Consider the following 25507-nt stretch of genomic DNA (forward strand, 5'->3'; position numbering starts at 1 on the left):
TACAATCCACAGAACTCGTCCAGATTTCGCCCGTTTCACAAGCGCTCCTTTGTGAGTACACGCGTGCCCGTTGTTTGTGCAGTTCTATCACGTGTGTAGATTTCTGTAACCAGGACCACCACAGTCAACACGCCGGCTCTCCCCACACTGAGCAGGGCTCCCTCCTGCTGTCCTTTAATAACCACGCCCACCCCGTCCTCCATGACACCTTCAGTCCTAAGAGATTTTGAATGGCATTTTTAAATGACTGAAAAAAATTTATATTTCATGACATAAGAAAATTAGTGAAATTCAGCCTTCTGTGTCCATAACTGAAGTTTTACTGGAATGTAGCCGCACCTATTTGTCCACGTACTGTGTACGACTACTTCTGTACCCCAACGGCAGACTTGACTTGCTGCAGCCGAGACTGTGTGACCCGAAAAGATGGAAATATTTACTGTCTGGTCCTTTACCAGAAAAGCTTGCCAGCCTCTGATATAAAACATCATCTGGTTATTTTTTAATCTCGCGTTTCATTCTTTTTTAAACAATTTGAGGTATGGTCAATGTATTTCATTTAATTTGGTATATGACGTGATATTTATTTTTGCACTTGCTGTAAGGGTATGACTTAATTGTTTCCTGGTTGGTTAACCAAATTCTTCATCAGCATTTATTGACTAATCTGTTCTTTCCTCACTATTTGAAATTCCATAGTTATCATATACTAAAAACTCAGATCTGTTCCATCAATTTAGATATTGATGGGATTAATCATTAGGCTACTTTGGCAGAGTATTTTCTACCCAGGATTTCTCTGGGGATGAGAAGCCCTCACCTTCTGCATTAACACTAAGGGTTCAAGCCAGATGTGCCCGTGCACAGTGGTGGCTGGCCTCGCAGGTTTATTTCTGCCTGCACACCCTGTGATGGCCCTGGCTTGTTTCTTCTGGAGCCTGTGGGGGATCATGGCTGGCCACATGGAGCTGTTGGTTAATGGTCTCTGGTCCCTTATGTTGGATCTTCTCTGGAGCTGGCTGGCTCTTAAAACATCCTTTGAGAGGCAAGGTCTCTGGCACTGGTGGATTGGGAATTTACTGGTTTGAAGGAACACACGTGAAGGATTGCTCATGACCAGGCTGTGCTGCAGGTTCCGAGGTGAGCGCGGTGGTGCTGGGTCTCTTGTTGGGTAGGTCCTTGTTCAGAGAGAGCCGTGACCAGGGGCCAGTGCGCGACAGCCATAGCCTCTGCTCTGGTCTCTTGGGGCTGGGCTTCAGTTGTGCATTCTGCTTTGTACTGGCAGAGTGACCTTAGGCCCATCCTCAACCTTCCCTGGACCTGTTCTCTTAGTAGGAACATGCATAATCAAGCTCACCTCCCCCCATCCCACCCCTGTATTATTTTGAGTGTTGAGACGTACCAAGTCAAGCTTGCACGGTGCTCAGCAGAGAGTATGAGCTTAAAATATTTGATTTGTTTTTCCTTGACTTAGAGGTGTGTGTATGTATGGATTTTTGTCTCCAAGTCCTGTGATCTTTCTCAGTCCCAAGGGTTTGCTTTCGGTTTGGGCATTTTGTTTTGTTTTGAGTCGCTTTATAGCCCAGGCTCCCAGGGCACTCAGCTGGCTCTCTGCCAAAGGTGGGTTCAGGTGACAGCCAGAACCCTCTAGCCAGGTGCTGGAACCAGGCGGTGCTGACAGTCTCACGTGGCCTTAAGTGGATGCTGATGTGAGATTCCCCCCGTGAGTTCCTGAGTGAGTGTGCTGGCTGTGACAGAGAAAAAATGACCTGAGACAGATATGCCGGCAGCAGGTGATGGAAGGTGAGTGGGTGGAGTCTGCTGGATGGAGGCGGCTCCCCACCCCCGGGTCAGAGTGGCAGGTCCCTGGCCACTTGCTGTAAGCCTTGCCGAGCTCAGTCACTCTGGCAGGATTTGCCCGCTTGTCCCAGGGATGGGCTTCATGGATTTAACCACAGCACACAGGGCTGTTGACCTTCTGCTTACTCAGTTTTGCTGGAACTTCAGGAATTTCGAATCCTCTGTAATTCACCTATGTTTGAAACATGATCCCTCTAGTGTGGCCAGACTCTGTTTGTTTGTTTGTTTGTTTTCCTGCCAAGGAGACATTCATCAGAGTCTCCCACGCCACCCGACATTATTGTTGGTGACTCTTCTCACCTGTCCTTTCTTCTCTGGCATCTTCCACCTGACTCAGGTACCACCAGGGGCAGGGCAGGGGAGGTGTGCCTGGACAATTACAAGGGCTCCCCAAAGGATCCCTCTCTCGTCTCCTATTTCTTCTCCTCTCTATTTGATCTGTGTTTGTTTGTTTTTTTTCTTTCTGAAGTCTTTTTGAAAACCTTACATATGGTTGCTACTTTCTTGCCTAAAAGCTTGAAAGTGAAAGTGAAGTCGCTCAGTCGTGTCCAACTCTTTGCGACCCCATGGACTGTATGTAGCCTACCAGGCTTCTCCGTCCATGGGATTCTCCAGGCAAGAATACTGGAGTGGGTTACCATTTCCTTCTCCAGGGGACCTTCCTGACCCAGGGATTGAACTGGGGTCTCTCGCATTGGAGGCAGACACTTTAACCTCTGAGCCACAGGGAAGCCCTACAAGCTTAGCTACTGCCTGTAGGGTGCACCACAAATTCTTAAGCCTGGTATTTGAGATCCTTCAGAGTTTGGAGCTCACCGGCCCTCTAGGCCTTCTTTCCAGCCGCTGCCCCTGGCTCAGCCCACGAGGCCAGACCCCAGCCGTGTCCTTTGCCTCTTAGCCTGTGTCTGTCCTGCCGAGGCGGCGCTCCACACTGGGGACGCCTCAGCCCCACCTCAAGTGGCTCTTCGCTGTGTACACGGGCTTTCACAGGCATTCTCTGTATCCTCCATGCTGCCTGGCCACCTGGATGGGTTGGCCTTACCATTTTCCAGCGAGCATTGGTGAATTCAAGTGGTTTTGTTGCTGCCGCAGAGCTGGTAGGAGGGCTGGGGTGGCAGGGTGCCTCTCTGGAGCCGGCCTCGGAGCGCAGTTACTCTCGCTTTCTCTGGACTCCAGCACAGTGCTGTTCCCTTATTCATGTATGTGTCTCACTAGATCATGTTGCTGTTTGTCCTGGGTCCCTGCCACACCCGCACTCCACCCCGAAACTTGATTCCTCAAATTCCCCTGCTTCTAGAATAGTACCTGGCACTCAGTGGGAACTCGATAAATGTTTGTTTGGATGAAGACATGAATGAGTAGATTTTTTTCTTTCCATATCCTGTAATTTGTGGTTTGAGGGAAGATGGTACCCTGGTAATTAGGCTACTTAAAACGCCTGTGTGTAGGAAAACATCTCTTTTGGCTACAGAAGAAATAGAAAGTGGCCATTATTTTGTCCCATTCCCTCTGCCATCTCACAGAGATTCCTTGAAGTAAGATGCTGAAAACATTTAATTATATCTATTGTAAGAAGGTAATCCTTCAGCTAAATTTTGTCAAACAACAGCTATACCTAAAAGTGGCTTTGAAGAAAGCTAACTCTCCCTTGATCTGTCAGGCCCCACCTCCCCACAACAACCACCTTAACTGAAGAGTAATAATAAGCATCTTTACTGTCGACAGTTGACATCTTTCTCTGTCGTGTGTGAAGTGTAAATGAAAGCATCTTGAGAAATCCTTGTGTCTTGCTGTCTTGTATACTGGCTTCAAGACAAACCTCCGCACCTCCCCACGGGGATGCATACCCTCCAGCCTCTGCTGCACCACCACAGGGAAGCTGCCCGCTTTCTGACTTTGTTTTTATTTATGTGTCATTTTATTTATTTATTTTTGGCTGTGCCTGGCCTTGGTTGCTCTGCAGGCTTCTCTCGAGTTGCGGTGAGCAGGGGCTCCTCTCTTAGTTGCCAAGCTCAGGCTTCTCATTGTGGCGGCCTCTCTCGTTTTTGGAGTGTGGGCTTTAGGCACACGGGCTTCAGGAGTTGCGGTGCAGGGTCTTAGGTGCTCCTCCACCTGTGGGCTGTTCCTGAATCAGGGATCGAACCTGTGTCCCCTGCATTGGCATGTGGATTTGTAACCACTGGACCACCAAGGAAGTCCCTGACTTTGTTTTATCCTCATAGTTCATAGGCAGATAAGGTCGCAGTATTTTTTTTTTCCTGTCATTCATTCCTTGACTTCTTTTATCTGTTTCTGCCCTCTACGTTTGTACCCAGTCTGAAATACTTCCACTCATCCTTATATTAATATTTATAGGGCTCATTTCTGCCTCTGAGCTCAGAACACCCACGTAAGAGGGCCAGACCAACCAGTATGAAGCAGGGGGCCCTTTTCTTGCATGTCCTTCGTTTCTGCCTTTCCACCACTTTCCTTGTCTGGTTACTTAGTTGTGAAACTCTCTTGAGCTGTTTTGGTGTAGAATGTCCTACTCTGGCTTTTTCTTTCACTCCTGGTTGTTTAGTACTGTGATCAGCTGGATGTTGAGTGCCTTCTTATTTTCCAGTAAATCCGTTCTTCATGGAAATAAAGAGAGATCCCCCATGTCCCGGTCCAGTTTGAGTCATGTCAGTAGGAGTGTGGGGATTAGATCTGGAGCAACCAGGTAGCCAGGTAGGTCTCAAGCCTGGAAATGCATCTGTACTTTTGGGTGGGAGGTGGGCACGCTTCAGGCTTCTAAAAAGGATGCCATGGGGATTGTGTATCTCAGGCTTTGAAGAATTTCTCAGAAAACCATCTCTTTTAGCTCCTCTGTGGTTAGATGCAGATTCCTGAATCAACACAACAGTGTTTAATCCACAAGACTAATATTGAGAGAATCGTATTAGGGAAAGAATCCTAATAGATCAACCAACTGTGACCTATTTGAGTACAGTCACATATTTCCTTCTGCTTTGACAAATGCTCACCTCAGGTTAGTTTTAGGCTTGGATGGAGGTTCAAGGGCATCCCTACCCCTAAAGGCAGGGTCTGTGTGTCACAGATCGTTGAACGTGAGAGTACGCAGTTAAGGAGCACAGATCGTTGAGCGTGAGGGTGCTCAGCTAAGGAGCACAGATCATTGAGTGTGACAGTACTCAACTAAGGAGCGATTTGAATTTAGGGAGCTCATGTAAGTTCAGATATACTTCTGCTTCCTTTTTTAATTGAGAGAGACAGTTTAGAAGCAGCAGGGCTTAACTTTATCCCCCATGGGTACCTTTGGGACTCTAAAAATGCTAGGTTCTCTCCAAAAGAAGATTCAGATTTACAGGGGCACGTGCAAAATCTTGCACATTATTTTTGGCATGGGGTGTCTTTGGACTCTAGAGAAAGAGTCCCGATTATGGAGGAATGGTGAGCCTCAGGTCATTTTTGAGGGCAAGACGCTTTTAGTCTTGCTCGGTGCTGCAGGCTGTTTGAAGCACAGCTGAATGGTGTAAGCGTGGCCTTAAGAGTAACCACTTCACTTGAATTGGTGGTGGAGTCTTGCCCTGGTCTGTTCCTCACTTAAATGGTTTTTGTCCTTGGAAAGGGATTTGGTCTGAGGTGATGATTAATCAACAAGTGTTTGATCCCCTAGTAGATATTCAACAATATAAGTATATTGTTTCGTCTCAGTCCTTGTTCTGAAAACCAAGATGCTTCCCTTATCTTTCCGTAGGCGTCTGACTCACTACCTCACATTCTTGAGTGCATTCCACGTGTGCAGTGCTGTGTCAGATGGTAACAAAAATCATGTCAGTTAGGACCAGTTTGTGAGGTGAACAAATGGTACAGTTAAGGAGTGTTATGTGAAGGGTGGGAAAGAACTAACACATGTAAGGGATTATGGTGGCACATTACTTGTGTGTTTCCTTGAATCCTTACACCCTCTGTGTCATAGATGGAGAAACTGGGGCTCAGAGAGATTGAGTACCTTACTCCAGGCCTGGTGAGGAGCAAAGCCAGAATTCAAGCCCAGTCATTTGGACTCTAAGCCCAGGTCTTCTTCCTGCCTTGCCTCTTCTGTTGAAAGACCAGAGGTAGATGGAGTGCGCCGTCTATGGGGTCGCACAGAGTCGGACACGACTGAAGTGACTTAGCAGCAGCAGCAGCAGCAGCAGGGTTGGGAGAGTATAGAAATGAGACCCTTAGACTGAATATCCCCAGCAGGTTTTTTTTTAAATTTTATCTGACTGCACTGGATCTTAGTTGCAGCTCGTGGGATCCAGTTCTCCTGACTAGGGAGCCATCCCAGGCCCAAGCTTGGTGTCTTAGTCTCTGGACCTGGAGGGAAGTGCCCCCAGTAGGTCTTTATGAAACGTTGTTTCTCCTCTGTTGATTGCCACCCGTCGTGTAACTTTTTCTCAGTTGGTCTTGTGGAGCTCTCTATGTGCTCCTGTGCCTCACTCTCATTCTTGTGTGGGGTGTCTGGGTTGTGTGGTGTACCACAGCACTAGGTGAGAGAGCAAAGACCTGACGTCCTCACAGTACTGCCTACGTGACCGGTGACGTGCAACTTCTGAGTCTTTCTTATAAGTGACACAAACAACTTGGATGATCTGAGGGGTTCTCCGCCCCTGCATGATTTTGATGTAGAAACGTCAGGGAGGAATGCCTTTACTGCTGAGCTTTCAGTTGGCAGAATGCATCAAGGTGGAAAGGAAAGAGGTTTTCAAAGAGGTTTTAGAGTCATGTTCTCTTTGTTGGGTACTTTGGCTGAGGTTTAATTCATGTGTTCAGAAAGCTGTCTGCTTGGCCTTTTCATTCCTCTACATCATGCATGTATTTGACCAGCAACAGAGTTACAACCTTTGTGATGTGGGTCCTAGGTATCATTCAGTTAGGGACAAGCTTGCAGAAATACCTCTCCTCCTTCAGCCTGGAATGTGCAGACCAAGCTCTCCCACTATCTTGTTTTTCTGTTCAGCAGATTTTCTTGTTATTCTCGAGTTGCCCCAGCAGCCTTTGCGTGCCTCCCTCATTTTGCATGGACCTCCATTGTATCCCATATTCTTTTGCGTCATAGGTAGAGGTTTTTGTGGCCGTGTGCCCAGCCAGATGGAGTCATCTAAACACAGGTGTCACATCCTCGTAGCTCCCTGTCAGCACTTTGACTAACGTGTGTTAGCTGTTTCACTATGTGGTTGAACAGTATATATCCTCTTTAGAAGGATGGAAAGAGATCATGTTTAAATTCATCTGAGGGTAGGAGAAAAACCTTTCCTCCCAAGAATCGCAGGAATGTCTGAAGAGTCTTAGAAAAAGCTGGTAGTAGACATTGGAAGCTGAGCTGGAGAATGTGGACGTGGGCTCTTGCTCTTCATTTGTAATCTTGTCGGGGGTCGTCTTTTGGGTCAGGCCAATAGAGGATTTTACTTGAAGGGAGTTTTTCTAATAGAAAAGCTGGGGAAACAGTTTCATTTGAGATGACTTTATTAACCTACAAATAATTAAAAGTGATCTCTTAACCCATGTCTAAAGAAGAGTCTTTCCCTTATAAGTAATGCTTCAGAATCCAAAGTGGGAAAATGTAAGTCTGCTCAGGGAAGATGCTAACCTAGAAATCACAGACTGCTGGGCTGTGGGAACTTGGGGATGCTTGTGCAAGCAACCTTGGAGGTCTGGGAGAATATTGGAGATGAGGCTCTAGGGCAGGGGTGGAAAGGAAGGAAGACTGAACTTCTGCTGATGAGCAAGTAAGAGTTCTAGGACTTAGGTCACATGGTTAAGATGAATTTTATGTAACTCTGCAGGGAAAAAAAACAACAACTGTACCTCTTAAAATTCCATGTCCTTTATACACTATTTCCTACCCAGATTTAAAAAAAAAAAATTACACAGGCATTTTTGGGACTTCCCTGGTGGTCCAGTGATTAAGATTCTGAACTCCCAATGCAGGGCGGGGGTTGATCTCTGGTCGGGTAACTAAGGTCCTTCGTGCTGCATAGCTCAGCCACGAAATAAATTGCATAGACATTTTTATAATTATATGTATTAGCCTTGCTGTGGTAGTGAACAGCTCCCAAAATACAGAGGTTTGCAGCAAGCATTCATTTCTAGGTCAAGTTATGTGTTGGTGGCTATGAGTCCGTTGCTATGGCTCTTTTCCACAAGTCTCCGTTCTGAAAGCTCAGCCTGTTTGGCACATGCTCGTTGCAGAGGAGGGAAGAGACCATGAGAGCTGATGGAAACATGCCGTGGCTCCTAACGTGTCTGCTCCCATCTGGCGTAGGTCTCATTTGCTCATGCACCATTGGCCGAAACAGGTTACTTAGGGAGTGGGGATGAGCCTTCCTGGGGGCAGTCACTGGCAATAGTGAGGGTATATAATCCTCTTAAAGGTACAGAGGGAATAGCTGTGGACAATAATACAGTCTACCATACGGTTTGGTTTCTGTCCTCTCCTTTGGTCGCTGAACCATGTAGTAAATGCCTTACCTCAGTTTAAAGTGCTTTAAATGCATTTTCTCCCTATTATGGGTATCACAATTTTAGATTAATTTTTGACGAAACCAGCCTTGTGCCAGAAAGTGATGTGGTAGAGCAGCGCGTGTCTGGCTTGAATGGTTGCAGTGCATGGAGCCCTGCCATGCATTGTTGCTTCAGCTCAAATCTCTGGAGCGATATGAATAAAGGGGTGATATTAGGCATCAGAGTCTTGTTTCTGAATTTAATACACATGCCTTCAGGGTTTCATATTGCTTCATTCTTTAAAACTATATTACTGAGATCTAATTCACATACTCTAAAATTCATCATTTTAAACTATACAATTGAGTGGTTTTTAGTGTACTCACAGCACTGTGCAACCATCATTAATGTTGAATTCTAGATTATTTTGTCACCCAAAAAAGAAACCTCATATTTATTGTGTTCACTCCCATTTCCTCTTGCCTCCAGCCCCTGGCAACCAAAAGTCTGCTTTCTGTCTGTCTAATTTGCCTGTCTGGCTTCTTCATGTAAATGGAATTATACATGTGGCCTTTCGTGTCTGGCTTCTTTCACTTAGAGCAGTGTTTTCAAGATTCAGAGCTGATGTTTTCTGATATATACTCTTTAACATATTTCGGGATCTTTTTTTTCTTAGAGATTTTAATGGAATGAGTGATATTTACCAGTGAATGATGCCAACAAAAACATTTTGGCAGATGTGGACATTATTATATTTGACAATGATCAGTTAATGTAATACATAGCATTATAACTTTCTTAATGTTAAGTAATTTTTGATTTCCTGGAGAATGTTTGACTCGACCCTGATATATTATTTTTCTTTCTTTCTTTTAAAAACCAATTCTTTTCATGTATCATTTGCTGTTACTTTATTGACAAAGTTTACACTTAATCTAATTTCCTTTTTTTGTCCTACTATTTTAATATCAGATATTCTCTGATGGCTCAGACAGTAAAGAATGTGTCTGCAATTCAGGAGACCCTGTTCAATCCCTGGGTTGGGAAGATCCCCTGGAGAAGGGAATGGCTACCCACTCCAGTGTTCTTGCCTGGAGAATCCCATGGATAAAGGAGCCTGGTGGGCTACTGTCCATGGTGTTGCAGAGTTGGACTTGACTAAGCGACTAACACTTTCAGTTTTTCATAGGTAACTCCTGTAATAAAATGATTTGAAACCTTCCTTATTTTTTGAAGTGTTTTGGAGTGTTTGAACAAAACAGAGCTTTTTTCCTTGAGGCTCATTAGAGCTCAGCTATAAAGCCATTGGGACCTAGCTCACCTTTCAGTAAAAGTTCTCTGACCATAGTTCTGAGGTTATTTATTTGTTTAGATTTTCTGCCTCAATTAATTTCTCCTTGGCCATACATTTTCCTGCAAAGTCATTCAAATTTATAGAGACTTACAGATTTATTAACATAGCTATTCATAGCACACCCTTGTAATTTATAATCATACATAGAGGTAAGATTTAAACCATTGTTGCCTGCTCATTTTCCCCTCACTCTTTCTGTATTGATCAGGCTTCCTAAGTTTTAGTTTATGTAATTCATCTTTTAGAAGAATTAAATTTTTGTTTCATTTATAACTTACAAAATTAAAAAAAAAAAAAAACACAACAACCATTTTTTGGCCAGGCAGCATGTAGGGCCTTAGTTCCCTGACCTGGGATTGAACCTGTGCCCTCTGCCTTGGAAGCTCAGAGTCCTAATCACTGGACCTCCAGGGAGGTCCCCTGTTTGTTTTCAACTTATGCTTTAATTTTTTTATTCCCTCTTCTACTTTCTGTTGACTTTTCTTTTTAAATGAGAGTACAGAGTAAATGTGGACTAAAGTGTACTGTTTCATGGGATAAATCTTTTTCAAATGTATACATTTATCTGCTCTTAAGGACTATTGCTTTCCTCATGTTTCAGCTTTCTTGGGCCTGAATGATGAGTTAATATAGGCTGGATAAACTTTTCGGTTTTCTTGGGTCTAATGAGGTAATACAGGCCCGCTAGTTGCCTCTCACCAGAACAGGTGAGTAATCAGATACCCTGTTTGCACTTAAAGTAACATTTGTCTTCTTGGACTCTAGGTTAAGTTGAGTGACCAGTTGACAGGTCAGTTGAGTGGTCTGTCTGTGGGAAAAAGCCCTAGAAGAAAGCAAGCCAGGGTCAGGGACAGTCAGTTAGGAAGACTTGGCTTGGTTCCTCTGTTGTTTGGGTCCAGTATAGCCTGGCCTCCTCCTCGTTTTAGGTGCTCGCCTCATCTCGTAGCGTCCAGCATTTTCAGAGTGTGCGATCTTGCCTCCTCTGTGTGTGGTGGACCCACCCAGGGCAGCTGACTTCATGAAGGTGTAAGCAGGCACCTTCTTGTTCCTCTGACCATTCTCTTGTTCAGGGTGCCTTGAGAGGCTTTGGCAGGCTCTTCTGAAACTAGATCATCGTGGTGCCCACATTTCTCTAACGGTATCAAAAAGAGAAACTGCAGTGTTTTAGCTTGACTTGTTTTCATTACATCCATGTTGGCTCCTAATGCATACTACTTTCTTTCCTAAACCCTGGGTTTAATATAGCAATAGAATTTTACTGGTGACTTCTGTTAGTTTAATAACCTGTCTTGCGGTTGGCTGACCATGATGTTGGATCTTTTAACTGAAATTCTTTGAAAAAGAGGAGTTTCCAGAGTGGCCTAATTATGTATTTCTCTTCCTAAGTAAAAAGGGGCAGCCGGGAGAAGAAATTCTCTTATAACTGAAATTGCATAGTAAGAATTGATCATTTGGAGCAATGAGAAGTTTTTATTTATTTGTCAGCTCTGCAGTTGTAACTCTCACAAGGGCTACTGTAGGTAGATCTATTGTTACAGTGAAATATTAACAAAGATGTGGTTAAGGCAGGGACTGTGACTCTAGGTGTAATTTTAATTTTAATTTAGCAGCATTTATTGTCTACTGTGAACCCAGCCCCATAGTCTGTAAGGGTATGCACGAATATGTGCAGACAAGTTGACTTTTTTGTGTGTGTGTATTTTAATAGTGATGTAGAGCCTACCATGTTCCAGGTACTGTTCCAGATGCTCCATATGTTAACTCAGTCTCATTATGCCCATTTTATAAGTGAGGAAATCGGGGCATAGAGAGATTAGGAATTTTCTGAAGTCATAATGATAGTGATAGTGAAGTCGCTCAGTCGTGTCCGACTCTGCGACCCCATGGACAGTAGCCAACCAAGCTCCTCCGTCCATGGTATTTTCCAGGCAAGAATACTGGAGTGGGTAGCCATTTCCTTCTCCAGGGGATCTTCCCAACCCAGGGATCGAACCCGGGTCTCCCGCATTGTAGGCAGGCGCTTTACCATCTGAGCCACCAGGGAAGTGGAACCGGGGTTCAAAACTAGGCAGTCTGGCTAGGTTGGCCTGTTTCATTCTCATTCAACTGGCATTTATTGAGTACGTTATATTGGGAAGAGATTGAGTTGGATCATTTCCAAACTCATTCATTCATCAAATACTTACTGAGTACCTACTATGTGTCAGAGAACAGAGGAGTGGACAAGACAATGTCTCTGCTCCTGTGAAACTTATGGACTGGTGGGGAGTCAGACAGATGATCAATTAATATACAGTACGTTTTCAGAGAGAGGTGAGTCCTGCGATGAAAATAAAGCCAGGGAAGGGACTGGAAAATGCTGGAGGGGTGCAGGGCTGTTTTTAGATTTTTGTGGGCTGAGAATGCCTCTCCGAGTGGGTGTCCTTCGAGCAAAAACCAGTTTGAGGAGAAAAGCCAGCCCAGTGGCAACAGGAGCAGGGAGAGCCATGTCCAGGCAGAGTGAGCTACAAGCATGAAGGCCCTGAGGTCAGGATAAGCCAAGGCCAGAGTGTGGAGAGCAGGATGAGCTGGGGGGAAGGGGATGATGTCTGGGAGGAGGTCAGAGACAGTGGTAAGATCATGCTGGCCCTGGTGGGTTATGGGAGGGAATCTGGATTTTATTCTGAACGTGAGTGGATGGAAGTCTTGGAGAGTTTTGAGCCAGTGTGTGTATGTGTGTGTGTGACATGTTTTGAATGACATTTTTCAGAGCACATTCTGGCTGCAGTAAGGAGGACTGACCATAAGATAGCAGCAAGGAAATAGGAGGCTTTTGCGTTGAGCCAAGGGGCTGTCTCACTTCTCCCGTCCTGTAATTTACGCTAGTTGCGAAGGCACGGCTCTCCCACAGTACCTGCTTAGGTCTCAGTGAAGCAGACACGCTGCCGGAGGACTCCAGGGGCAGAGGAATCAGGTCACTGTGTCCACCTGACCCCCTGCCCTTCCTCGGAAGATTTTCATATATTCTCTTTACATTTGTTCCTCATGGGGACAGTATCTTGAGAGGGGTTATCTGGGGAATAATGTATTCAGACCCTAAGGGAAAATGCTTGCATTCCTGGATTTGTTTTAAAAACAGATGCTTCATGTTTACCCAAAAGGATTTATGGCCTGAAAATGGAGACAGGGGACAGTGTTGGGTTGGGAAACACAAAAGGGATTCAGCTCAATCACACCCTTGACCCCAGAAGCCTGGGCTCAACTCAGCAGAGTGATGACTGGCTTCCATATGTTTGAACACAGTCCTCAACTTTTCGAGTCTGCTTCCTTATTGGTAGAGATAGTGTTTGCTTGCTAACCTCACAAGGCTGACGCAGGGGGCAGTGAAATAAGAATGTGGAAGCCCTATGCACAGATGTGCTGTGGAACTCGAGGACCGTAGCTTCCCTTTTTAGAAAATTCCGGGCATATCGCTCATTGGCTGTGCATATATGCTCAAATAACACCCCAGGGAACACATGTAGGATAGGCACGGGTGTTTTTCCTGGTCGTGTAGTTTCAAAGGAGAGAATCTGCTATGTGACAGGGTCTGGTTGACGTGCTCTTGTCCTCCCCAAACCCCACTGACTTGAGAACTGAAGTTCCCACTCTCCATCCAAGACTTTTTAGACCTTCTTGTGGGCTCTTCCTGGAGGGTTTTTGACTCAGGTCCCCAGAACAAAGGTTAGGGGAGCTGGCTGGAGTCATGGGGGGACCTGCAAACAAACAGATAATCACGCACACACGCAAACAAGGCACAGTTACAGAGGCTGCACAGTGCTTGTGGGAAAGCTACATATGTAAATAAATGATTAAAACTATGAAAGTTGCTTCCATGGATGTATCTTTAAGGTATTGAGAAGGGAGTGGCTGTTCTGCCTGGGCATGGATCTAGGAAGAATTCCAAGAGGGGGTCATTTGGGCAGATTCCTGTGAGATCCTTGGAGCCCCCTGCATAGAAAGAGGGGTGTGTATATGCCGTGCAAGCCATGATGAGGAATATGAAATAGCATAGTGAGTTCCAGGATCAGTTCAGGCCAGATTGTGGAACATTGCCGTCTGAGCTGATGTTGGCTTATCTGACTGAAGGTTTTGAATTCTTTTATTCTTTTGTGCAGTGTTTAGCCGTAGGTGATGAAGCTTTTCTGAGGCCCAGTGAGCTAGAGTTGATTAAAAATTAAAAAAAAAAAAAATCAGAGGGGAGCCCCTCAATGCCTAGTTGAGTGTCTTGCCTGAGGTCAGCGTTTAAATATTTACAGAAGAGATAAAGATGTGATGGTTGTCTCAGAGCTCCAGAGATGTCCTCTCCTGGATCCCTAGACCCTGTGTTAGGGACACTGCATGCCCCGTGGCATCAGTGTGCTGAGAAAGCAGTTTGCAGGATACTGCTGCATCAAGGTTCTGTGGTCCACACAAGAGCAGCTGCTGAGGGGCTTGCCTTCCCAGCTAACAAGCCCCTTGGCTGGGAAGTGGAGGGGTGGGGTCCATTCCCATTGAGTATCTTCTGTGAAATGCTACCCTTTCAGAAATTACAAAAGTATTTTTGATGGCATATGTTAAGAATGTGATTAAATTATCTGTGGTCAGGGAGACAAAGGAAGGTGCTTTTTTAATTTACTTTCCGTCACCCATGGAGTTGGGTAACATTGCCCTTGACCCCAGGCCGTGCTTCCCTCCGCCTTGTTCCAGACCCTGTTCCCAGATGTGCCATGTTCAGCTGGAGCTCGTGGATACGATGGCTTGGTTGACTTTTCATTTCCTGTATGTTCTTTTCTCTGGGGGCTAAATCATATCCAGCCTGCACACAAGGAGACCTCATTCAGGGGAAGCACCTCCCCACCCGCAGCCTGTGATCCGACTGCCCCACAGGCCAGGAATGCAGACAGCATTCCTGACCAGGCCCTTTGCTTAGTATCATGTCATTTCTTGCCATATTCCTTAGTCTTTGCCTTCTAATTATTCCAAGGTGACATTCACATCTGCTAGGACAGGGTTTTGTTCTCTTGTCAAATCTTAAAACCAGAAAAGCAGCAGTAGCATAAGGTAACTGGAAGAAAAGCAGAAAAGGTAACTGGAAGGCTACATATTTTTTGATATTAAAGGGACATAATTGATTCAAGTGGCTTCCTGCTGAGACCTAAGAAGAAAGAAGTCCCTAAGTTTTTAACCTTTCCTTCCCTTTCTTTTCTGGTATTTGCTCTCCCCACCTCCTTTAAGCTTTTCTGTTGTGGAAAATTTTAAACAAATATGGAAGAGGAGAGAATTTTTAATGAATCTGCAAGTACCAGCTTCAATAATGATCAACTTTGGTGCATCTTGACTCTTTGTGACCCCATGGCCTGTTGTCTACCAGACTCCTCTGACTGTGGAATTCTCCAGGCAAGAAAGAATTCTGGAGTGGATAGCTATTCCCTTCTCCAGGGGATCTTCCTGATTCAGGGACTGAAACCGGGTCTCCTGCTTTGCAGTTTGTTTACTGTCTGAGCCACCAGGGAAGCCCATTACCCACCTGCTGCTGCTGCTGCTGCTAAGTCACTTCAGTCGTGTCCGACTCTGTGGGATCCCACAGACGGCAGCCCACTAGGCTCCTCTGTCCCTGGGATTCTCCAGGCAAGAACACTGGAGTGGGTTGCCATTTCCTTCTCCAATGCATGAAAGTGAAAAGTGAAATTGAAGTCGCTCAGTCGTGTCTGACTCCTAGCGACCCCATGGACTGCAGCCCACCAGGCTCCTCCGTCCATGGGATTTTCCAGGCAAGAGTACTGGAGTGGGTTGCCATTGCCTTCTCCGATTACCCACCTATCTGTCCTTAATTATTTTAAAACAAATGTTAACACCACACATTCTATCATTTAATCTATGAATACCATAGTTACATGTTACTAAAAGATGAAGACTTTGTAAAATCATCATACTTTCATTACCACACCTAATAATTCCTTCATGTCATCAAATAATTATTTGATATTAAAGTTTTCCTGAGTATCCAAAAATGTTTTAATCCTATGTTTTAATCAGGACCCATTGCAATTGTTGATAGATCTCTTGAATTTCTTTACATCTATTGGTGTTCTTTCTATCTCTTTCTCTTTTTTCTCCTTGCAGTTTATTTATTGAAAAAACTGGATCTTTAGTTCTCTTTAGTGTCACAGAGTGTAGACTCTGCTTATCTTGTCCTTATAGATTGTTTTAACATGCTCCTCGCTCCTCTGTGTTTCCTGTAAATTGATGTGGTGCTTTGTTCAGGATATAGATTCAGTTTTCTGGGAAGCATGCTTACTAGGTAATGGTGTGACTTATTCCAGGTATGTAATGTTTAATTATCTCTTTGTGATGGTTGGTTGAGTTTTCAAATGTGTCAGGTATTTAAGAGGGTTCTGGCCCTTTAATGTACACCTGGGCCCAAGCGGTGGTCTTGAGAAAGTGGGGAAATGAGAGACTGTGGCATGCTCAGAAGTTCCTTCTCTGTCCAAGTCTGATGATGCAGGTGGCTCTTAGGTTCTCCGTCCCTGAACTGTTGGTTCCTGCAGCGCTGGGAGATGAATCAACAGGATTTGGTGGAGAGTGCTGCCTGTTGTGTGTTTCTTGTGGTCATAAAAGACTCTGTTCACTTAAGAAATGTTAAGAAAGGAGAGGATCAGATTCTCCGAAAGTTTTTTTTGTATTTAAAGGTGTTTCTCGGTTTGGCCCCACCAGCCGCTTTCGCTGGTGGTCTCGAGTGTCTCAGCTCACGTGTAAGGTGATTCTTTTCTTCCCTCAGGATCTCATTTTGCCCAATGGTGGTACTCCAGCAGGCACGGCGAGTCCAGCTTCTTCATCTTCCCTTCTCAACAGACTTCAGCTTGATGATGACATGGATGGTGAGACCAGAGACCTCTTTGTCACGGTTGACGACCCCAAGAAGCATGTCTGTACGATGGAGACCTACATCACGTACAGGATCACCACCAAAGTAGGTCCCTGTGTCCTCGTCCGCCTGTGTGCACTGCTTGGAGAAGCCGTCCTGCCGCCGTGATCCCTGCCCTTTCCTTTTCCCTCGTCCGCACAACTCTGTTCACCTTTATCACAGCTATGGGTACAGCTTTTTCAGAGAGTGGATATATTCAGATTTAAAAGGGTTATATGCAAGTTTTTTCTTTTATCTTAAAATGAAGGAGAAATTGTGACTCCAGTCTTGCAAATTTAGTCATAAAAAGTAAGACACTTACTTTCTATGGGGATAGTGTTTAACATGTTAATATCTCATTACTTTCTCTCTCTCTCTCTCTCTTTTTTTTTTTTTTTTTTGGCTGCACTGTGTAACATGTGGGATCTTAGTTCCCCAAACAGGGATTGAACCTGAGCCTCCTAGACTGCCACGGAAGTCCCAGAATCTCTTTACTCTTGAAATTTATGAGTCCTTGTATCAGCCTGAAGTTCTGTGATGAGACCATGATTTTAATCTGGTGTCATTAGACTTGATGTCAAAAAAGGATGGGAACTAATATCTATTGACCTTCTGCCATGTGCCACTGTTTAACTGCCTGGTCTTTTCTGCGCTGGTTGACATTTGAAAGTTCGTGCGGGTGTACATGCACATGTGCCGACATGGTTTCCCCCATCTCTTTTGCCACTGGGTAATATTCCGCAGCATCGCCAGGTGCTTCAGTGTGTATTATGTCCTCGGAGGTCCTAGGTTGATACATGTATTCCCATGAGTCATTTCTAGCTACTCATTTTTTTTCCCCTTGTTGTTGTTCAGTCGCTAAGTCGTGTCTGACTCTTTGCGACCCCATGGACTGTAGCCAGCCAAGCTCCTCTGTCCATGGGGTTTCCCAGGCAAGAATACTGGAGTGGGTTGCCATTTCCTTCTCCGGGGAATCTTCCTGACCCAGGGATCGAACCTGCATTTCCTACATTGCAGGTGTGTTCTTTACCACTGAGCCACCAGGGAAGCCTTAGAAAAACCAGAACTTTGACTATATGTACCTTTGTTGGCATTTTTCACCCTGGGGTCAACTTATTTTTTAGCCTGTAGTCAGTGAAATGCAAAACCTGGTTTTCTTGCATTTGTGCTCTAAACAGCTGAATGACAAGGTGACCACCTTGCTGGCACAGCAGCGCTCGCCTGTCTTGACGAGTCCCCGCCCCTTCTGTCCTCCGCCTGCACTGTGCCTCCCTGTCATCAGGCTCTCAGGCTGACGCAGTCCTGCAGCTCACCACGCTCTCCTCTGCCTCCTCTCTGCCCTCCCTTGGCCCCTTTCTCTGTGGTGCTCTTACTTCTGCCTCTTTTCCTGGGGTTATTTTATTTTCTCTTAAGTCAGGATTATCTCAGAATGATCTCTTCCAAGTTCCAATCCCACATTTTCCCTTGGCTTCAAGGACAACACCTCAAGGCTGAACTTGTTGCAAGGTTTGGTTTTTACTTCTTACTGTGAATTCCACTTCTGACCTCAAATCAGAGTCCTTTTCTTCTCCTGTGTCAAATAGTGACACCAGGTTTAATACCTTGGTGATTCATCTGGAGCCTTCTTTCTGAGTGTTATATAAAAAGGATGCTTAGGGATATGTGAAAAGGAGAAAAGGATGGATGTATCCATCTGAATGCAGAGTTCCAAAGAATAGCAAAGAGAGATAAGATAGCCTTCCTCAGTGATCAATGCAAAGAAATAGAAGAAAACAATAGAATGGGAAAGATCAGAGATCTCTTCAAGAAAATTAGAGATACCAAGGGAACATTTCATGCAGAAGATAGGCACAATAAAGGACAGAAACAGCATTGTCCTAACAGCAGAAGATATTAAGAAGAGGTGGCAAGAATACACAGAAAAACAGTACAAAAAAGATCTTCACGACCCAGATAATCACGATGGTGTGATCACTCACCTAGAGCTGGACATCCTGGAATGTGAAGTCAAGTGGGCCTTAGGAAGCATCACTACGAACAAAGCTAGTGAAGGTGATGGAATTCCAGTTGAGCTATTTCAAATCCTAAAAGATGATGCTGTGAAAGTGCTGCACTCAATATGCCAGCAAATTTAGAAAACTCAGCAGTGGCCACAGGACTAGAAAAGTTCAGTTTTCATTCCAATCCCAAAGAAAGGCAATGCCAAAGAATGCTCAAACTACTGCACAATTGCACTCATCTCACATGCTGGCAAAAAAGAAAGAAAGAGGGAAGGAAGGGAAAGAAGGGAAGGAAGGGAAGAAAGAAAGAAAGAAAGTGAAGTCACTCAGTTGTGTCCAACGTTTTGCAACCTCATGGACTGTAGCATACCAGGCTCCTCTGTCCATGAGATTTTCCAGGCAAGAGTATTGGAGTGGGTTGCCATTTCCTTCTCCAGGGGAACTTCCCAACCTAGGGATCGAACCCAGGTCTCCTGCATTGCAGGCAGATGCATTACTGTCTGAGCCACCAGGGAAGGCCACATGCTGTTAAAGTAATGCTCAAAATTCTCCAAGATAGGCTTCAACAGTACGTGAACTGAGAACTTCCAGATGTTCAAGCTGGATTTAGAAAAGGCAGAGGAACCAGAGATCAAATTGCCAACATCCCTTGGGTCATAGAAAAAGCAGGAGAATTCAAAAACAAATTTACTTCTGCTTCATTGACTATGCCATTGACTTTGTAGATCACAACAAACTGGAAAATTCTTAAAGAGATGGAAAACCAGACCACCATACCTGCCTTCTGAGAAACCTGTATGTATGTCAAGTAGCAACAGTTAGAACTGGACATGGAACAACGGACTGGTTCCAAATTGGGAAAGGAGTATATCAAGGCTGTATATTGTCAACCTGCTTGTTTATGCAGAGTACATCATGCAAAATGCCGGGCTGGATGAAGTACAAGCTGGAATCAAAATTTCAGAGAGAAATATCAATAACCTCAGATATGTAGATGACACCACCCTTATGGCAGAAAACGAAGAGAAACTAAAGAGCCTCTTGATGAAAGTGAAAGAAGAGAATAAAAAAGCTGGCTTAAAACTCAACATTTAGAAAGATTATGCTAAGATCATGGCATCTGGTCCCATCACTTTATGGCAAATAGATGGGGAAACAATAACAGTAACAGACTTTATTTTCTTGGGCTCCCAAATTACTGCAGATGGTGACTGCAACCGTGAAATTAAAAGATGCTTGCTCCTCTGAAGAAAGGCTATGACCAACCTAGACAGCATTTTAAAAAGCAGGGATTACTTTGCCGAGAAAGGTCCATCTAGTCAAAGCTATGGTTTTTCCAGTAGTCGTGTATGGATGTGAGAGTTGGACCATAAAGAAGGCTGAGTGCTGAAGAATTGATGCTTTTGAACTGTGGTGCTGGAAAAGACTCTTGAGAGTCCCTTGGGCTGCAAGGAGATCCAACCAGTCAATCGTTAAGGAAATCAGTCCTGAATATTCATTGCAAGGACTGATGCTGAAGCTTTAGTACTTTGGCCACCTGATGTGAACAACTGACTCATTGGAAAAGACCCTGATGCTGGGAAATATTGAGGGCAGGAGGAGAAGTGGACAACAGAGGATAAGATAGTTGGATGGCATCATCAACTCGATGGACGTGAGTTTTCGCAAGCTCTGGAGTTGGTGATAGACAGGGAGGCCTGGCGTGCTACAGTCCATGGGGTTGCAAAGAGTCAGACATGATTGAGTGACTGAACTGAATGAACTGAGGGATATTTGTGGATGAGAGAGGACAGATGGGAACACGGGTTCCCAAACACCTGCTCTTGTCCAGGACCCCCACTCCTGGTGAGATTATCAAGCAGAATTAATGGTCCGAGGATGAGGTTGTACAAATACTTTATTGCTTTGACTCCCAGGCCTAGTTCAGATTTCTGATGACAAAAACTGGCCAAAGTACAGAGTTGCTTTTCCTGAGCTCAGATGAACCTATGGCTGGGAGACAATGCAGGCAAAGTGTTCCCCACCCAGGTCTAAGTCATGGGTATCTTATCTCTCCATTTGTGGAGAGCAGCCTTCTCAGGGCTGGCAGATCCTAGCAGTTTTCTCTACAACTTCTAGAAGATAACATCATAATATAGAGAATTACTGAGCATTTCCCACATGCTGTACTTTTTTTTTTTTTTTTTGCAGTCAGAACCCTTCAAATTTTATATAACTAATATGTACCCATTACAGAGAAATTAAGAAACTCAAGTAAGTTAAAACAATAAAATAAAAAAAACACAAGCTCACCAGCAAGAAATAATGATTTAGAATTCTCTGAACTATTTGTCTCTATCCATTCACAAAAATGAGTATTTTGCTAGTGGCCAATTCACTTAATATGTTGCAAATGTCTTTCTCTGCTAGTAAATGCCAGTGAGCACACTTTTATGCTATCATTTCTAAGAGTGCAGCAGTATCCCATTCTGTGGATGAGCTGTCATTTATTTTGTGCAAAGTGCTTTAAATATATCACCCATTAATCCTTACAAAGTAGGTACTGATAGTATTCTTACTTTTGCAAATGAGGAACCTAAGACACAGCAATAATTGAGAAAATTGCTCAAAGACATGGAGCTAACATGTGTTGAAACTTAAACCCAGATCTGTCTTGTGCTGTGCTTTCAAAAAGCATGATTTTCCAGAAAGTCCCACCCCCACTCCCCCAACACTGTGGTGTCTACTACCATGGTCTGACTGTTGAAACTGATGATAAATTGAAAGTAGACTGGGTGTTAGAAGTAGAGAGGCGCCTTCTGCTCCCTTTAGAAGCCATCCTCTTCTTGACTTTTATCCCATCACCAGATAGTCATCACTAAAGCTTTTTTGTTGTTCAGTTGCTAAGTCGTGGCCTACTCTTTGCGACTCCATAGACTGCAGCAGGCCAAGCTCCTTGTCCTTCACGATCTCCCAGAGTTTGCTCAAATTCATGTCCATGGAGTTGGTGATGCTATCCAACCATCTTATCCTCTCTCACCCCCTTTTCCTTTTGCCTTCAATCTTTCCCAGCATCAGGGTCTTTTCCAATGAACTGGCTCTTCCCATCAGGTGGGCCAAAGTATTGGAGCTTCAGCATCAGTCCTTTCAATGAATATTCAGGACTGATTTCCTTTAGGATTGACTAGTTTGATCTCTTTGCAGTCCAAGGGACTCTCAAGAGTCTTCTCCAGCACCACAATTCAGAAACTTCAGTTCTTTGGCACTCAACCTTCTTTATGGTCCAGCTCTCACATCTGCACATGACTATTGGAAAAACCGTAACTTTGATTATACGGACCTTTGTCAGCAAAGTGTTGTCTCTGCTTTTTAATACGCTGTCTAGGTTTGTTATAACTTTCCTTTCAAAGAGCAAGCGTCTTTTAATTTCATGGCTACAGTCACAATATGCAGTGATTTTGGAGCCCAAGGCTTATGCCCCAATTAATTCCTCTCTTCAAATGCCTCAGTGGTCAAAAGAGGCTAAATGCTGCTGAGGTCAAGTTATATATAAGGATTACAAAGTGAATGTTAGATTTAACGACAAGAAGGCTGTTGATGACTAAGGTGAGAGCAGTTTCACTGCAGTGGTGGTACAGCACCCCGTTTGGCAATGAAAGTCAACGAGAGAAAGAACAACGGCTGTAGTGGGGTTGTGGCTTTGATGGGAGAGGCATTTTGTTAGGATGGAAGAGACTTGTATAAGTGCCACGTGGCCAATGTTGGTAGAGAAGAACTGGGTCAGAGGTTGGAGGTAAGGATGGAAGCCACTGAGGAGGGGAGAGAGTCCTGAGCAGAACTGGGGGAAGGAACAGCCTCCATTGAGGGAGCCTACTTTTCCCATTGTTTCTGGAGGAAAAAGGAAAGTAGGAGTTTTTTTGTGGCAGGAAGTTGAGGGATTTTTTGCTTATATCTTCAGTTTTCCCATGAAGAGATAACCAAGTCTTTACAAAGAGTGAAGGGGGAGGTTTTGAAGTGGGGCTTAGAAGCTTTCAAAACTGCATTAACTCAGGAAAAATGGGGAAGAGACTTGACTAAGGAAGTATCCAGAGATTGCTTGGCAGTGTTGCGGGTCCAGTTGTAGAATTCATGGTTTCCGTGTGTTTCCCTGATTTTGTTTTTCCTTCAGACAGTGCCTAAGTCTGGAAAAGTAGGCAGTAGGTGGTTGCATTTTTGCCAGAGCTGCTTAAATGATGGGCTTCCCAGATGGCGCTAGTGGCAAAGAACCTGCCTGCCAGTGCAGGAGACATGAGAGACGCGTGCTCTATCCCTTGGTTGGGAAGGTCCCCTGGAGGAGGGTATGGCAACCCACTCCAGTATTCTTGCCTGGAGAATCCCGTGGATGGAGGAGCCTGGAGGGCACAGTCCACAGGGTCCCAAAGAGTCAGACAAGACTGAATCGACTTAGCACGCACGCACTCGTGAATGACAGCTTGGAAGGGGTGTTTAGGGTATCAGCAGGTCAGAGGTTGAAGTGATTCATCGTGGAACTGATGGCTGAATAAGGAAGAAAGTGAAGACAGGAGTGGATGGATTGTCAGGAACTGTAGATCCCGAGGCTGAATAAACAAGGGTCCTGGGAAATGGAAGAGTCTGTACTGTAGGAGGTGCCAGTTAGTATGGGAGATACCTGAATTTCAGCATGATGGCAACATCTGTGGAGCGGCCGTGGGCATGGGGTAAGGCGCTGTTGGCTTGGAGGTGAGTGTTGTGTGTGGGAACACCTGGGTCTTGAGGGCAGCCCGGTTACGAAGCCTGAGAGCCTGGTGCTGTCAGGGAGTCAGCAGAAGGGCCGGTGTGTCAGCGGGTGACAGTGTGAGGAGAGGCAGAGAGGTCTGTGTCCTGATGGCAGGGGCCTCGCTAGGACTTTCGGGGGCCGTGGCAGAGTGGGAGGAGTGAGCTGGCTGTCACCAGTGGCTCTCGGTCTTGCTCACAGAGGTTTGTGAGATGTGAGAACGCCTGCAGCTTTCCACCTGACGGCACAACAAGGTGGAGGGCGGGGTATATTCTCAGGGGAGAGCCAGCTTTCAGGATTCGAGCAGGTCGGGGAACTGCAGGACGTTGTTACTTAAGGAACAGGAGTCCCAGGGAACCAGGTGGGAAGATCTGAGGAGGAGGTAGATGGAAGCTCAGAGGGAGTCAGCCAGAAGCCTCTTCAGGTATCGTTTCAGGTGTGCTGAGCGCCTCGGGGCTTTGAAGCAGAATGAGATGCTGCTGCTGCTGCTAAGACACTTCAGTCATGTCCGACTCTGTGTGACCCCATAGATGGCAGCCCACCAGGCTTTGCCATCCCTGGGATTCTCCAGGCAAGAACACTGGAGTGGGTTGCCATTTCCTTCTCCAGTGCATGAAAGTGAAAAGTGAAAATGAAGTCTCTCAGTCGTGTCCGACTCCCAGCGACCCCATGGACTGCAGCCCACCAGGCCCCTCCGTCCATAGGATTTTCCAGGCAAGAGTACTGGAGTGGGGTGCCATTGCCTTCTCTGAGAATGAGAGGAGCTGGCTACCATTTGATAAGGGAAGAGGTCCTTTCTACAGGGAGGGAGTTGCTTAGGCTTCTTAGGATTCAGCTGTGGCCTAGATAGATGGCATTTATTACAAAAGACTGAATCTCTCTAGAGTGAAAGGACTGTAAATTTTGAATTTAATGAAAAGTCTTGGGAGAAGCTTCAGTCCACAGTCACTGGGCCCATCAGCCCCTAGGGAATAAAGAGGCGTTCTTCTGTGGGAAGGTGAGGCCCGGGGGACTGGGTGAGCTCCTGGGTGGTTGATTTTACTGTGGCTCTGTGCTGTAGTCTTCCAGAGTGTTAACAAAACGGGGTGGAGATGCTTAAGAATGACCAAGGAGATACTCGTAGGGTGCAACGGTGAAAGTGGATATTCTTCGTTACCACTCCTGTGCTCAGTTGCCTATTTGTAGATCTGACTTTAGGTGTGTACACATGATCTGGTGGTCTTTGTGGAACATTCTAGACTGTGGAACACAGTAAGGTGTGAAGTGGTTGCCTCTCATCATGGGATTGTGGGTGTACACTTCCTTTTTTATTGTTTTGTTGACTACAGATACTAGAAAATAGACATAAACACTTGTTAGTACTTTATTTTTCTTTCTGAGTTAGACCCTGAATTTCAGAGAGGAAAATTTTATTACAGACTCAGAGTTGGGGTTTTATTGACCTGCATCTTTTACGAGCACTACGTGTCTTACAACAGACTAGATTTCCCTCCAGAAATTCACAGTAATGTCTGTGGCCCAGTTTTAACAAGCATGCAGAATTCCAAGGTGAGTGCGTGTTGCTAGCCTCGTTCTCAGCTCTACTTTTTATTTCTGTCCTTATTTTTCCTCTATCTTGCTCACCTACTTCTAATTTATGTCACTTGATCATATTCCAAGTATCACTATATCTTTTCTAGAACAAGTGGTAAAAAGTAAAATAAATTTTGGGTCAGCAATTGTGAGCATCCTTTCTGTTTTATGATGATTTTTTTTTTAATGTTACTGCTTTCCAAAGCATCAAACAAGTTTCACTGATTTCTTAAGTCCTCTGTCCTTAAATGAGTTATTTTTTTAAATGAGCAGGTTTTTTGTAACTATTAAAAGTATTATAGGAGAATATTAGAAAGTTTGGAAGTAAAGTTGAATGTAAAGTAGATAGTTGTCATTATCAGTTCTAGATTTTTCTTCTAACTTTTTATGTCCAAAATTTTAATACCAATGAAATCATACACAATTTTGTATCCTGCTTTTTCGGAGAAGGCAATGGCACCCCACTCCAGTACTCTTGCCTGGAAAATCCCATGGACGGAGGAGCCTGGTAGGCTGCGGTCCATGGGGTCACTAAGAGTCGGACACGACTGAGAGACTTCACTTTCACTTTTCACTTTCATGCATTGGAGAAG

The 25507-nt window shown here is 44.9% G+C and overlaps 1 protein-coding gene and 1 non-coding gene across 4 annotated transcripts in view; one reads left to right on the forward strand and one right to left on the reverse strand.

Moving 5' to 3' along the window:
- Positions 1-25507, forward strand: part of SNX30 (sorting nexin family member 30) — a 109587-nt gene that overhangs the window by 32750 nt on the left and 51330 nt on the right. For all 3 annotated transcript variants that reach the window (XM_070795293.1, XM_070795295.1, XM_070795294.1), the window contains exon 2: positions 16464-16655. In XM_070795293.1, the coding sequence (XP_070651394.1) occupies positions 16464-16655 (192 nt within the window). The remainder of the gene's footprint in view (positions 1-16463; positions 16656-25507) is intronic.
- TRNAC-ACA (transfer RNA cysteine (anticodon ACA)) lies at positions 11658-11729 on the reverse strand. The gene has a single exon. It is a non-coding gene; the product is annotated as a tRNA-Cys (tRNA).

This window comes from Bos indicus, chromosome 8, assembly GCF_029378745.1.
Source record: "Bos indicus isolate NIAB-ARS_2022 breed Sahiwal x Tharparkar chromosome 8, NIAB-ARS_B.indTharparkar_mat_pri_1.0, whole genome shotgun sequence".
NCBI classification, from domain to species: domain Eukaryota; kingdom Metazoa; phylum Chordata; class Mammalia; order Artiodactyla; family Bovidae; genus Bos; species Bos indicus.